Genomic DNA, 15109 nt, shown 5'->3' on the forward strand with positions numbered 1-15109 from the left:
TGAGTTGTGTAGGACCCAAAGGAGGCCACAAGGTATAAAGTAGCTAATGTTCAGGTCTGTATCATTACTGTGAGAATAAGCATTTCAAATAAATCTAAAATATTAAATGATAATTAATGTAATCATGAACCCAGTGACAATAAAAGCTTACCTCTTCACTGTCTGAATCTCCAGTTTGTGTTTCCCGTTCATCGATAGAAGCTTCACTGGGACTTCTAGAATCAGATTGCAATGACAGTTTTAATTCCTGTTTGTGCTGATTAATTTTCTAATATTTCTTCATAGTGGCCTGAGCTACGTTTTTCTGATACAGAGCTCCAAAGTCCCTGTACAGACACAGATTTAAAACATAAAGTTCTTTCTGCCTTCAGGGAGAGCACATAGAACCTACCGCATGCTGTCTTATCGCTAAGTTTTAGGCCACACTCACATGTTCAGTATTTAGTATTTAGTCAGTATTTTACATTTGCATTTAAAAGCCAAATTTGTGGCTTTTAAGGTATTGATTTCCTGGCAACATTTAGTGGTGGGATATTCAAAGTCTTTGAAATTTTACGTTGAGGAGCATTTTTCTGAAATTGTTCCTCAATTTTTAGATGTTATTCACAGATTGGTGAGCCTCTGACCATCTTTTCTTCTGAGAGACTCTGCCTCTCTAACGTCCTCTTTTAATGCACAGTCATGTGACTTAGTTGAAAATTGTCCACCTATGTTTTTGATTAGTACCACTTACTTTGCCAGCTTTTTGTTAACCCTGTCACAACTTTTTTGAGATATGTTGCTGATATCAATTTCAATTTTTTTTTTTTTAAGTTAAAATTTCTGATCTGTCTTCTGTGTTCTGTTGTGAATAAAATATGGTTTTAAAAGATTGCCAAATCATTGCATTCTTTTTTTCTTAACATCATGAAATAGATCACCATTAACAGAGGATGGTGTACTTACTTTGCAAATCCATCCCAGAATGACTCTATAATCCTTTCTGAACATTCAGCAGTTTCTGATTCTGATGCTGGCTGCCAGATTTTATGAGTCAAAGTGTATTCAGGCTGTAAACATTATCTCCACCCACCTAGCTGGATTGACAAGCTCTTTTCAGTGTCCTCTCTGCTCCTGCTGCTAAAATCTTGCACATGCTCAGTACAATCTGCTGTCTGCATAGCACTGCAGTAAGATAAGGCCTATCTCCTTGCAGCACTCTTTGGCCCCAATTCATCAAGACCAGCTGTTTTCTCACCGGTCTTGATGAGGGAACGTGGTGGAGTCAGGCACTCCCTATTCATGAAGAGTTGCACACTTGTTCATAAATTTGGCTCGTCTCACAAGTGGTGTTTGCCATTGTGCTCTAAGCCAGAAATCTTTCTTCAGTCTTGGACTGGAGTGAGATTTCGAGCATACGGAACATTACAGCTCATCTAGAAATAGACGAGCTGTGGCGTCACGTTCCCACCTTGCCCCCATCCTAAGTCAGCTCCATCCATTACATCGGAGCTGGGAGAATCTGGTGTGATAATGCCAAAAGTTAAATCTCTAAGTTGCACCAATATTTTGCAACTTTACAAACCTTTTACATCACTTTTTGGTGTAAAACATTTGATAAATTAGGGCTTTAGTGTGTAATAACAGTTTCTAAAACTATCTGACGCAAGAACCATGCTCACCAGGGATAACTGCATATGTGTACATTATATCTATGACAGAATATGGTATATTTACTCAGAATTCAGGAATATCCACGCTGTCAAACTGTGCTGGGGACAGGAAGGAGGAATTGACACTGAATACTGATGAATTGCAAGTCGGCTGAACCATACCTTTACATTGTTACAGGAATACACAGATGGAGTATAGAAACAACAAAGAAAGCACTGTGAGTAGTGTTTAAAATGGTTGTCTGGTCTAAGCTACAAGTCTGCAGTCACTCTATGTGACTGCAGATGTGTGAATCCTCACATCCCGCTCACGGCGATTCAAAAGTCTGCAGTCACACAGAGTGACTGCAGACTTGTAGCTTAAGGCCAGACAACCCTTAATGAATTTAACACTGTGGTGACCTTAGATTGACATGGCTGTTCCAGTGACAGATCCACTGTAACAGCCGCTGTGCCTGCACTGCATAATAGGTTCTTAAAAAGCTCCATAATGAAAGTCATGGGGGTCTTCAACAGACCCACAGTTGTCATAGCAACCCATCGGCACTCCGCAAGTGCAATACTGGAGCACCGATGTTCGTCCTATTAATGCCGCTGTCAGAATTTCACATTGGCATTTAACAGGTTAATAGTCGCAGGTGAAGCTCTGCTCCACCCACGGCTGTTAAAGGCAGGGCCTGGCAGGAACACACAGCCATTAATTATCTGCTGAGTATGGGGCCCTGTGAGCCTGCTCCATACACCCACTACCATCTTGCGCTGTGCATGCAAGGCGGATTTCAGTAAAGGTTTAAGATGTTTATCTTATATGCCTAACCTCAGAAAAAAAAACAGATAAGATCTGATTTGTGGACACTGAGGTCAACGTTAAAACCTGATGATTAGGGAATATCAAAGCACCATACAAATATACCCATACAAACTCCAAAATCAAAACAATGGGGAAGTCAAGGCAAGAGGACTTAACATAGTGCTTCAAGTGTTACAGATGCTAAAACATTGTGTAATTCCGTTATTTGCTACCAAAACGACTGTGGCCCATTTAAGGCATTGGACATCCATGGGACAAGTCTTATTCTTCCAACACATCCATAAGATGGACTGTTGGATTGAGATATTAGGAATCTGGAGACAAAACAAGATCTTGTACTCGTCATGTTTCTCCAACCATACTGGGAACAATCCCACAAGACCTGCTGTTTCAGAGATACACTGAAGTCATTCAGTCATCACAATGTAGCTCTGGGACAAAGTCAATAAGATTCCTACACTTTACCATAAATTCTGCTTCCAAATTCCAGAATTGACTGTTCAGTTACTGCCTGGAATACCCCACCCCTTAATGACAATCTATGTGCAGTTATGTGGAATATGATGGTGTTATGTATGCAACAAGAGAAGCAAAAAATACAATACAGTACAATATTAAATTACCTGGTCGATGATCGCCTACTTTCAGTAGCAGATGACTTACGGCGGGAAAGATATCGATGGTCTCTCATACCTTCTGCTCCAGACAATAACCTTCTATCTGATCCTACAATATAAATATATATAGTATACACAATCCAAAAGACACAAAAAAATAATGCATGTAATAAGTAAAGTACTAAAAGTTATAGAAACTTATTTCAGTTGTTATATTTGGTCACATTGTGGGCTTGAATTTATTCATGCAAAGCATTGCTGTATATGAAGCCAGTAGGCCTAATATTCCAACTTTTAAATGTGTGACGTTTAGTTTGCTTGTCTAGTAGAAATTGTTTGTTTTATCACTTTTTAGGGCTACCTGCTCCCTTTCATGTGCAGTTATAGTTCTGCTATAGGTAATACATACGCTTTGTTATTATTGGAAAAGGCAAAGTATGTTTTCTTTCTTTATCTTTGTTTTTTGCTGCTTCTCTGAGTATTCTTTTCTGATTTTGAGCATCTTGCCATTCTGATGGAGACAGTCTCCTGAGGAAATGTTCATATATTTTACACTCCTTCAGAGTCTCTTCACATTTGGCAATGTCACTGTGAAGAAAAAAAAGTCATAGGTGCATAGACCGAACTCTATGGTAGAACAGAGAAAAAGCTGAAACACCACTGCCGTCACAAAAACCTTTGAGAAATGTTCTACTTTGATAATATTGTCCATTATAATTGTATAACATATCTTTAAAAAAGATGAAGTTCCAGTATTTAGATGTAGTTGAAAATTAATGAAGTTTTCCCATAAACAATAGTTATTACATATCCCCAGAAAAGGCATAGAATTGGACTTACCAACCAACCCTTTCTCCGCAATGTGATAGAGATTGAATGGCGCAACAAAGATGTATCAATGCCTTTTTGGGGGGAAAATTCCTTCAATTATTGCTGGAACACCAATTGTGCAATTCGTACATGATTCATTAGCAGCGAGCATCTCCCTCAGTGAACCTTTAATCCTCTGTAAAATGTCTCAGTAAATTATTAAAATTGGAATGCCATGGAACATGGCTGAATGCCAAACTGAGCAGGAACCCTCCTCACTAGCTCTGTGAACTGAAGTCAGCAAAGCAACATTAGGCAGCTCAAAAAAGCAGTTAAATGTTCTGGAGAACCATTTTAGATGTTAATGGCGCATAAGATGGATCAAACCATGAGGAGGGAAACCATTCCTAGCAAGCCTGAATTCTTTGTCCTTAAGGCTGAAAAATACCAAGATGGCAACTGAACTCCTTCTTGCTCACCGAGGGTTAGAAAAAACAACAGACAGTAGATCAATGGTCTCTTTGCAAATGCTTTTTAATTTCTACAGACAGTGAACAAACCTCTGCATTGTCCAGCGCATCAAGCAGATACCAGGAGACTGGCCAGTAAACCAAGAGACGTGGAGGGGGCCATAGGAGGGCAACAAGCAAGCAGCAGGACTGTTACCTCCTCCTTTGTGCAAAGAGGAACAGAAAGAGCAATGCCAGAGGTCTGCAAAATGACCTCCAGCAGGATTCTAACATTCATGTGTCTCGTTAAACTGTCAAAAACAGACTCCATGAGGGTGGTATGAGGCCCCATAGTCCACAAGTGGGCGTTGTCCTTGCAGCCCAACACCATGCAGGGCGATTGGCATTTTCCAGATAGCACCAATATTGACAGATTCCACATTAGTGGCCTATGCTCTTCACGGATGAGAGCAGGTTCACACTGAGCACATGTGACAGACTCAGGAGACACCGTGGAGAACGTTCTGCTGCCTGCAACATCCTCCATCATGACCGGCTTAGCAGTGGGTCAGTAGTGGTGTGGGAATGCATTTCTTTGGAGGGCTGAACAGCCCTCCATGTGCTAGCCAGAGGTACCCTGACTATCATTAGGTACCAGGAGGAGCTCCTCAGACCCCTTGTGAGACCATATGAAGGTTTAGTGGGCCCTGGGTTCCTTCTAATGCATGACAATGCTAGGCCTCATGTGGCTGAAGTGTGTCAGCAGTTCCATCATGATGAAGGCATTCTATGCCATGGACTAGCCTGTTCGTTTCCTAGACCTGAATCCAATCGAGCACATCTGGGGCATCATGTCTAATTCCATGCACCATAAACCGTCAAGGAGTTGACTGATGCTTTAACCCCTTTCTGCCATTAGACATACTATCCCATCGAGGTGACCTGGGACTTAATTCCCAGGGACGGGATAGTACGTCATAGGCCATCAGCCGCGCTCATGGGGGGAGCGCGGCCAATCGCGTCCGGGTGTCGGCTCATTATTACAGCTGACATCCGGCACAATGTGCCAGGAGTGGTCACGGACCGCTCCCGGCACATTAACCCCCGGAACACTGCAATCAAACATGATTGCAGCGTTCCGGCGACATAGGGAAGCATCGCGCAGTGAGGGGGCTCCCTGCATGCTTCCCTGAGACCTTTGGCACAACGCAATGTGATTGCGTTGTTCCGAGGGTCTCCTCCGTCCTCCTCCCTACTGAGAGCAGGCGCCAGCAAGCCTCCTCCACTGCCTGTCAGATCGCTGATCTGACACAGTCCTTTGCAAAGTGTCAGATCTGCGATCTGACACTATACCATGATGTCCCACCCTGGACAAAGTAAAAAAGTGGAAAAAAAATATTTACATGTGTAAAAAGAAAATTCTAAATAAAAAATATATATATTGTTCCAATAAATACATTTCTTTATCTAAATAAAAAAAACAATAAAAGTACACATATTTAGTATCGCCGCGTCCATAATTACCCGACCTATAAAACCGTCCCACTAGTTAACCCCTTCAGTGAACACCGAAAAAAAAAAAGAGGCAAAAAACAATGCTTTATCATCATACCGCCAAACAAAAAGTGGAATAACATGCGATCAAAAAGACAGATATAAATAAACATGGTACCGCCGAAAACGTCATCTTGTCCCGCAAAAAAACGAGCTGCCATACAGCATCATCAGCAAAACATTAGAAAAGTTATAGCCCTCAGAATAAAGCAATGCAAAAATAATAATTTTTTCTATAAAAGTTTTTATTGTATAAAAGCGCCAAAACATAAAAAAATGATATAAATGAGGTATTACTATAATTGTACTGACCCGGAGAATACAACTGCTTTATCAATTTTACCAAACGTGGAATGGTATAAACGCCACCCCCAAAAGAAATTCACGAATTGCTGGTTTTTGTTCATTCTGCCTAACAAAAATCGGAATAAAAAGCGATCAAAAAATGTCATGTGCCCAAAAATGGTACAAAAAAAATGACAACTTGTCCAGCAAAAAACAAGACCTCACGTGACTCTGTGGACCAAAATATGGAAAAATTATAGTTCTCAAAATGTGGTAACGCAAAAAATATTTTTTGCAATAAAAAGCGTCTTTTAGTGTGTGACAGCTGCCAAACATAAAAACCCGCTATAAATAGTAAATCAAACCCCCGTTTACCACCGCCTTTGTTAGGGAAAAATAATAAAAAAATGTATTTATTTCCATTTTCCCATTAGGGTTAGGGTTGGGGCTAAAGTTAGGGTTAGGGTTGGGGCTAAAGTTAGGGTTGGGGCTAAAGTTAGGGTTGGGGCTAGAGTTGATGTTAGAGTTTGGATTACGTTTACAGTTGGGTTGGTGGTGTGTCAGGGTAAGGGGTATGGTTAGGTTTGGGATTAGGGTTAGGGGTGTGTTGGGGTTAGGGGTGTGTTGGAGTTGGGATTAGGATTAGGGGTGTGTTGGGGTTAGGGGTGTGGTTAGGGTTGGGATCAGGGTTAGGGGTGTGTTGGGGTTAGGGGTGTGTTGGGGTTAGGGGTGTGGTTAGGGTTGGGATTAGGGTTAGGAGTGTGTTGGGGTTAGGGTTGGAGTTAGAATTGGGAGGTTTCCACTGTTTAGGCACACCAGGGGCTCTGCACACGCAACATGACATCCAATCTCAATTCCATCCAATTCTGCGTTGAAAAAGTAAAACGGTGCTCATTCCCTTCCAAGCTCTGACGTGCGCCCAAACAGTGGTTTACCCCCACATATGGGGTATCAACGTACTCAGGACAAATTGGACAACTTTTGGGGTCCAAATTCTCCTGTTACCCTTGGAAAAATACAAAACTGGGGGCTAAAATATAATTTTTGTGGGAAAAAAGGATTTTTTATTTTCACGGCTCTGCGTTATAAACTTTAGTGAAACACTTGAGGGTTCAAAGATCTCACAACACATATAGATAAGTTCCATGGGGGTCTAGTTTTCCAATATGGGGTCACTTGTGGGGGTTTCTACTGTTTAGGTACAGCAGGGGCTCTGCAAACGCAACATGATGCCCGCAGCCCTTTCAATCAAAGTCTGCATTCCAAAACGCCACTTCTTCCCTTCCAAGCTCTGCCATGCTCCCAAACAGTAGTTTTCTCCCACATATGGGGTATCAGCATACTCAGGACAAATTGGACAACAACATTTGGAGTCCAATTTCTCCTCTTACCCTTGGGAAAATACAAAACTGGGGGCTAAAATATCATTTTTGTGGAAAAAAAGATCTTTTATTTTCAAGGCTCTGCGTTATAAACTTTAGTGAAACACTTGGGGGGTTCACAGTTCTCACAACACACCTAGATAAGTTCCTTGAAGGGTCTAGTTTCCAATATGGGGTCACTTGTGGGGGTTTTCTACTGCTTAGGTAAATTGGGCTCTGCAAACTCAACGCGACGCCCGCAGACCATTCCATCAAAGTCTGCATTCCAAAACGCCACTTCTTCCCTTCTGAGCTCTGCCATGCGCCCAAACAGTACTTTTCTCCCACATTTGGGGTATCAGCGTACTCAGGACAAATTGCACAACAACTTTTGGGGTCCAATTTTTCCAGATACCCTTGGGAAAACACAAAATTGGGGGCTAAAAGATCATTTTTGTGGAAAAAAATGATTTTTTAATTTTCTGTGAAACACTTGGGGGTTCAAAGTGCTCACCACACATCTAGATAAGTTCTTTAGGTGGTCTACTTTCCAAAATGGTATCACTTTTGGGGGGTTTCCACTGTTTAGGCACATCAGGGGCTCTCCAAACGAGACATGGCGTCCTATCTCAATTCCAGCCAATTTTGCATTGAAAAGTGAAATGGCACTCCTTCCCTTCCGAGCTCTGCCATGCGCCCAAACAGTGGCTTACCCCCACATATGAGGTATCAGCATACTCAGGACAAATTGCACAACAACATTTTGGGTCCAATGTCTCCTGTTACTCTTGGGAAAATAAAAGATTGAGGGTGAAAATTCATTTTTGTGAAAAAATAAGATTTTTTATTTTTACGGCATTACATTATAAACTTCTGTTAAGCACTTGGGGATCAAAGTGCTCACCACTAGGGTTGAGCGACCTTTAGTTTTTTAGGGTCGAGTCGGGTTTTGTGAAACCCGACTGTCTTAAAAGTCGAGTCGAGTGAAATCGGCCAACCACCGTGAAAAGTCGGGTTTCGGCCGAAACACGAAACCCAATGAAGAAATTTTTTTTTTTTTTCTCTCTCTCTTTTTCTCTCTCTCTCTCTCTCTCTCCCCTCCGTCCCAGCACAGAAAATTTCGTATTGCACATTAAAAATCCCTACTGCGCACAAGCGATAACATGACGATAGGCGTTCACTCCCCTAAGACCTATGTCATCACTCTGCCCACGCTCATTCATTGGCTGAAAAAATGGCGCTAAACGCGTCATACGAAACGCGTACCGCATGGCCGCACAGGGATCGGGTCGGGTTTCATGAGACGCCGACTTTGCCAAAAGTCGGCGACTTATGAAAATGAACGACCCGTTTCGCTCAACCCTACTCACCACACATCGAGATAAGTTCCTTAGGGGGTCTACTTTCCAAAATGGTGTCACTTTTAAGGGGTTTCCACTGTTTAGGCACATCAGGGGCTCTCCAAATGAGACATGGCATCCTATCTCAATTCCAGCCAATTTTGCATTGAAAAGTCAAATGGCGCGCCTTCCCTTCTGAGCTCTGCCATGCGCCCAAACAGTGGTTTACCCCCACATATGGGGTATCAGCGTACTCAGGACAAATTGCAAGAACAAAGTTTGGGGTCCAATTTCTCCTGTTACCCTTGGGAAAATAAAACAAATTGGAGCTGAAGTAAATTTTTAGTGAAAAAAAGTTAAATGTTTGTTTTTTTTAAATATTCCAAAAATGCCTGTAAAACACCTGAAGGGTTAATAAACTTTTTGAATGTGGTTTTGAGCAACTAGAGGGGTGCAGTTTTTAGAATGGTGTCACACTTAGGTATTTTCTATCATATAGACCCCTCAAACTGCCTTCAAATGTGATGTGGTCCCTAAAAAAATGGTGTTGTAAAAATTAGAAATTGCTGGTCAACTTTTAACCCTTATAACTCCCTAACAAAAAAAAAATGTTGGTTCCAAAATTGTGCTGATGTAAAGTAGACATGTTGGAAATGTTACTTATTAAGTTTTTTTGGGTGACATATCTCTGTGATTTAAGGGCATGAAAATTAAAAGTTTGAAAATTGCAAAATTTTCAAAATATTTGCCAAATTTCCGTTTTTTTCACAAATAAATGCAAGTAATGTCAAGGAAATTTAACAACTAGCATGAATTATAATATGTAACGAGAAAACATTGTCAGAATCACCAGGATCCATGCAAGCGTTCCAGAGTTATAACCTCATAAAGGGACAGTGGTCAGAATTGTAAAAATTGGCTCGATCATTAACATGCAAACCACCCTTGGGGGTTAAGGGGTTAATCCAAGTTTGGGAGGAGATTCCTCAAGAGAATGTCCGCCGCTTCATCTGAAGCATGCCCTGGCGTTGTAGGGAGGTCAACAGGCACTGAAGCCCACAGACACTGCTGAGCATTGTTTCCTTCTCTTGATGAATTTCCACTGAAGTTGGATAAGCCTGTAATTTGATTTTCCACTTTGACTTTGAGTATCATTTGAAATCCAGACTCTTTGGGATATTCATTTTGTTTTATATTGATAATTTTTATGTTTTATTGTTCAACGCATTCCACTATGTAATGAATAAAGATTTGCAACTGGAATATTTCATTCAGTGATATCTAGAATGTGGTATTTTAGTGTTCTATTTATTTTTTTGAGCAGTGTATATGCACACTGTTCTTTATGTTTACAGTTATGGGACTGCTATCTTAAGTCTTGCCTAGTCCTAAAGCCCCAACCTAATGTCACTCTCACTACTGGGCCTGTCACTGTTGTCTTTTCTCTAGGTTGCTCAAACAAACCCTAATAGAGGTCGACGATACTACCCACTAGGCCGTAAGTCCCAGATGATACGATCATCAATCGGTAAGCTTTTAGGCCGGGGACACACACAACGTATAAAAAGAGGTCCGTTTTTCACGGACGAGAATCGCACAAATGTTTCCCAAACAGTGATCCGTGTGCAGTGCGAGGATGCGATTTCCTCGCATCAAATGATCCTTTTGACATCCGTGTGACATCCGTATGGCATCCGTATGCCGAGATTTTCTCGCAGGCTTATAAAACCGACATCTAATGGATTTATGTGCTCAAATGTTCGTTAAAACATATATACAGTATATATTGTGATGTAGTGACCCCTGTAACAGGTAGGGGGCGCTGCATGATCTCCCCGGTATGTGCACGGAGTCGTATTGAGGCCATGAGGATCGACCTGCAGTGATGTCAGGATCACGTGACCCGCCCAGGTGATCCATTACTGTGGGTGTGCTTACGGGTACATAATGTGGCCAGGGTGTGGGTCACATGGTCTTCTGTGTGGTTCCTGTGTGGTTCCAGTGTTTGGATCTGAATGGTCCAAGTTCAAGGTCCTGGAAGCCTGGGCATGAGCTGTGTGCTCCCGTGTTGGAAGCCCTGGGAGGAGGCTTCCTGTGTATGCACATGGTTTGGACCTGGTGGCCTGTGGTGTTGGACTGAGTCCTGAATAGCACCCAGACAGGCCACATGCCTCTGTGTTGAATGGTCCCAGGTGGGGTGGACGTTCTGAAGACCACAGTGTGATCCTGGTCCTGGACAGTCTGTGTGAGAAGCTCCGGTGAGTGGAGTCTTCTTGGAGCACCTGAGAGACTGTGGACCTGGATGATCGGTGTTGGGGAAGCTACCGTCCTTCGGTGGCTCTGGACTGACGGTTGTGTGCCGGCCAGGCAAGTTGGTGAACCCTGTAAGGCAGTTTCCCCAGGAGAGAGGACTGACAAGGAGTCAGCAGATGGAGCAGGAGCTCCCATAAGGTACCTCTATAAACTGTTGGTGCTTGTAACATGAACGGTGAGGTAGACCCACGGCAACTGGTCAGTGAGGACCAGCGTGTTTAGTGTCCGTGAGTCAAAGCCGTAAATGAAATGTAAGTTAAAGCTGCAAGTTTATATCACCAGTTGGTGCCGCTTGTGTTTCAAGAGATGTACACAATGAACTGTGCATAACCCAGGTTAAGGGAGGCATAATAAACCGCATGGACTGTTTTGGTTTTAAAAACCCGTGCCCGTGTGCTGAATATCGCGGCCAAGCGAGTGTCCCCCAATACACTCAGTAAGAATAGTCTTACATTATCTTACAATATATATATATATATATATATATATATATATATATATATATACAGTGGGGCAAAAAAGTATTTAGTCATTCAGCAATAGTGCAAGTTCCACCACTTAAAAAGATGAGAGGCGTCTGTAATTTACATCATAGGTAGACCTCAACTATGGGAGACAAACTGAGAAAAAAAATTCCAGAAAATCACATTGTCTGTTTTTTTATCATTTTATTTGCATATTATGGTGGAAAATAAGTATTTGGTCAGAAACAAAATTTCATCTCAATACTTTGTAATATATCCTTTGTTGGCAATGACAGAGGTCAAACATTTTCTGTAAGTCTTCACAAGGTTGCCACACACTGTTGTTGGTATGTTGGCCCATTCCTCCATGCAGATCTCCTCTAGAGCAGTGATGTTTTTGGCTTTTCGCTTGGCAACACGGACTTTCAACTCCCTCCAAAGGTTTTCTATAGGGTTGAGATCTGGAGACTGGCTAGGCCACTCCAGGACCTTGAAATGCTTCTTACGAAGCCACTCCTTCGTTGCCCTGGCGGTGTGCTTTGGATCATTGTCATGTTGAAAGACCCAGCCACGTTTCATCTTCAATGCCCTTGCTGATGGAAGGAGGTTTGCACTCAAAATCTCACGATACATGGCCCCATTCATTCTTTCATGTACCCGGATCAGTCGTCCTGGCCCCTTTGCAGAGAAACAGCCCCAAAGCATGATGTTTCCACCACCATGCTTTACAGTAGGTATGGTGTTTGATGGATGCAACTCAGTATTCTTTTTCCTCCAAACACGACAAGTTGTGTTTCTACCAAACAGTTCCAGTTTGGTTTCATCAGACCATAGGACATTCTCCCAAAACTCCTCTGGATCATCCAAATGCTCTCTAGCAAACTTCAGACGGGCCCGGCATGTACTGGCTTAAGCAGTGGGACACGTCTGGCACTGCAGGATCTGAGTCCATGGTGGCGTAGTGTGTTACTTATGGTAGGCCTTGTTACATTGGTCCCAGCTCTCTGCAGTTCATTCACTAGGTCCCCCCGCGTGGTTCTGGGATTTTTGCTCACCGTTCTTGTGATCATTCTGACCCCACGGGGTGGGATTTTGCGTGGAGCCCCAGATCGAGGGAGATTATCAGTGGTCTTGAATGTCTTCCATTTTCTAATTATTGCTCCCACTGTTGATTTCTTCACTCCAAGCTGGTTGGCTATTGCAGATTCAGTCTTCCCAGCCTGGTGCAGGGCTACAATTTTGTTTCTGGTGTCCTTTGACAGCTCTTTGGTCTTCACCATAGTGGAGTTTGGAGTCAGACTGTTTGAGGGTGTGCACAGGTGTCTTTTTATACTGATAACAAGTTTAAACAGGTGCCATTACTACAGGTAATGAGTGGAGGAAAGAGGAGACTCTTAAAGAAGAAGTTACAGGTCTGTGAGAGCCAGAAATCTTGATTGTTTGTTTCTGACCAAATACTTATTTTCCACCATAATATGCAAGTAAAATGATAAAAAAACAGACAATGTGATTTTCTGGAATTTTTTTTCTCAGTTTGTCTCCCATAGTTGAGGTCTACCTATGATGTAAATTACAGACGCCTCTCATCTTTTTAAGTGGTGGAACTTGCACTATTGCTGACTGACTAAATACTTTTTTGCCCCACTGTATATATATACATATATACAGGTCCTTCTCAAAAAATTAGCATATAGTGTAAAATTTCATTATTTACCATAATGTAATGATTACAATTAAACTTTCATATATTATAAATTCATTATCCACCAACTGAAATTTGTCAGGTCTTTTATTGTTTTAATACTGATGATTTTGGCATACAACTCCTGATAACCCAAAAAACCTGTCTCAATAAATTAGCATATTCCACCCGTCCAATCAAATAAAAGTGTTTTTTAATAACAAACAAAAAAACCATCAAATAATAATGTTCAGTTATGCACTCAATACTTGGTCGGGAATCCTTTGGCAGAAATGACTGCTTCAATGCGGCGTGGCATGGAGGCAATCAGCCTGTGACACTGCTGAGATGTTATGGAGGCCCAGGATGCTTCAATAGCGGCCTTAAGCTCATCCAGAGTGTTGGGTCTTGCGTCTCTCAACTTTCTCTTCACAATATCCCACAGATTCTCTATGGGGTTCAGGTCAGGAGAGTTGGCAGGCCAATTGAGCACAGTAATACCATGGTCAGTAAACCATTTACCAGTGGTTTTGGCACTGTGAGCAGGTGCCAGGTCGTGCTGAAAAATGAAATCTTCATCTCCATAAAGCATTTCAGCCGATGGAAGCATGAAGTGCTCCAAAATCTCCTGATAGCTAGCTGCATTGACTCTGCCCTTGATGAAACACAGTGGACCAACACCAGCAGCTGACATGGCACCCCACACCATCACTGACTGTGGGTACTTGACACTGGACTTCAGGCATTTTGGCATTTCCTTCTCCCCAGTCTTCCTCCAGACTCTGGCACCTTGATTTCCGAATGACATGCAAAATTTGCTTTCATCAGAAAAAAGTACTTGGGACCACTTAGCAACAGTCCAGTGCTGCTTCTCTGTAGCCCAGGTCAGGCACTTCTGCCGCTGTTTATGGTTCAAAAGTGGCTTGACCTGGGGAAATGCTGAAATGCTTTATGGAGATGAAGATTTCATTTTTCAGCACGACCTGGCACCTGCTCACAGTGCCAAAACCACTGGTAAATGGTTTACTGACCATGGTATTACTGTGCTCAATTGGCCTGCCAACTCTCCTGACCTGAACCCCATAGAGAATCTGTGGGATATTGTGAAGAGAAAGTTGAGAGACGCAAGACCCAACACTCTGGATGAGCTTAAGGCCGCTATTGAAGCATCCTGGGCCTCCATAACATCTCAGCAGTGTCACAGGCTGATTGCCTCCATGCCACGCCACATTGAAGCAGTCATTTCTGCCAAAGGATTCCCAACCAAGTATTGAGTGCATAACTGAACATTATTATTTGATGTTTTTTTTGTTTGTTATTAAAAAACACTTTTATTTGATTGGACGGGTGAAATATGCTAATTTATTGAGACAGGTTTTTTGGGTTATCAGGAGTTGTAGGCCAAAATCATCAGTATTAAAACAATAAAAGACCTGACAAATTTCAGTTGGTGGATAATGAATCTATAATATATGAAAGTTTAATTGTAATCATTACATTATGGTAAATAATGAAATTTTACACTATATGCTAATTTTTTGAGAAGGACCTGTATATATATATATATATATATATATATATATATATATATATATATATATATATATGTCATGTTTTTTAACCCTTTTAAACAATTGGATTAATAATGGATAGGTGTCATAATTGACGCCTCTCCATTATTAATCTGGCTTAATGTCACCTTACAATAGCAAGGTGGCATTAACCCTTCATTACCCCATATCCCACCGCTACACGGGAGTGGGAAGAGAGTG

At 41.9% G+C, this 15109-nt stretch overlaps 1 protein-coding gene across 2 annotated transcripts in view; it reads right to left on the reverse strand.

The window, feature by feature from the left end:
- Positions 1-15109, reverse strand: part of CCDC38 (coiled-coil domain containing 38) — a 141635-nt gene that overhangs the window by 22411 nt on the left and 104115 nt on the right. For both annotated transcript variants that reach the window (XM_077261071.1, XM_077261072.1), the window contains 3 exons: positions 3490-3668; positions 3087-3189; positions 152-215 (listed from right to left, as the gene is read on the reverse strand). In XM_077261071.1, coding sequence (XP_077117186.1) covers positions 152-215; positions 3087-3189; positions 3490-3668 — 346 coding nt within the window. The remainder of the gene's footprint in view (positions 1-151; positions 216-3086; positions 3190-3489; positions 3669-15109) is intronic.

The sequence above is a fragment of the Ranitomeya variabilis genome, chromosome 5, assembly GCF_051348905.1.
Source record: "Ranitomeya variabilis isolate aRanVar5 chromosome 5, aRanVar5.hap1, whole genome shotgun sequence".
Lineage (NCBI taxonomy): Eukaryota > Metazoa > Chordata > Amphibia > Anura > Dendrobatidae > Ranitomeya > Ranitomeya variabilis.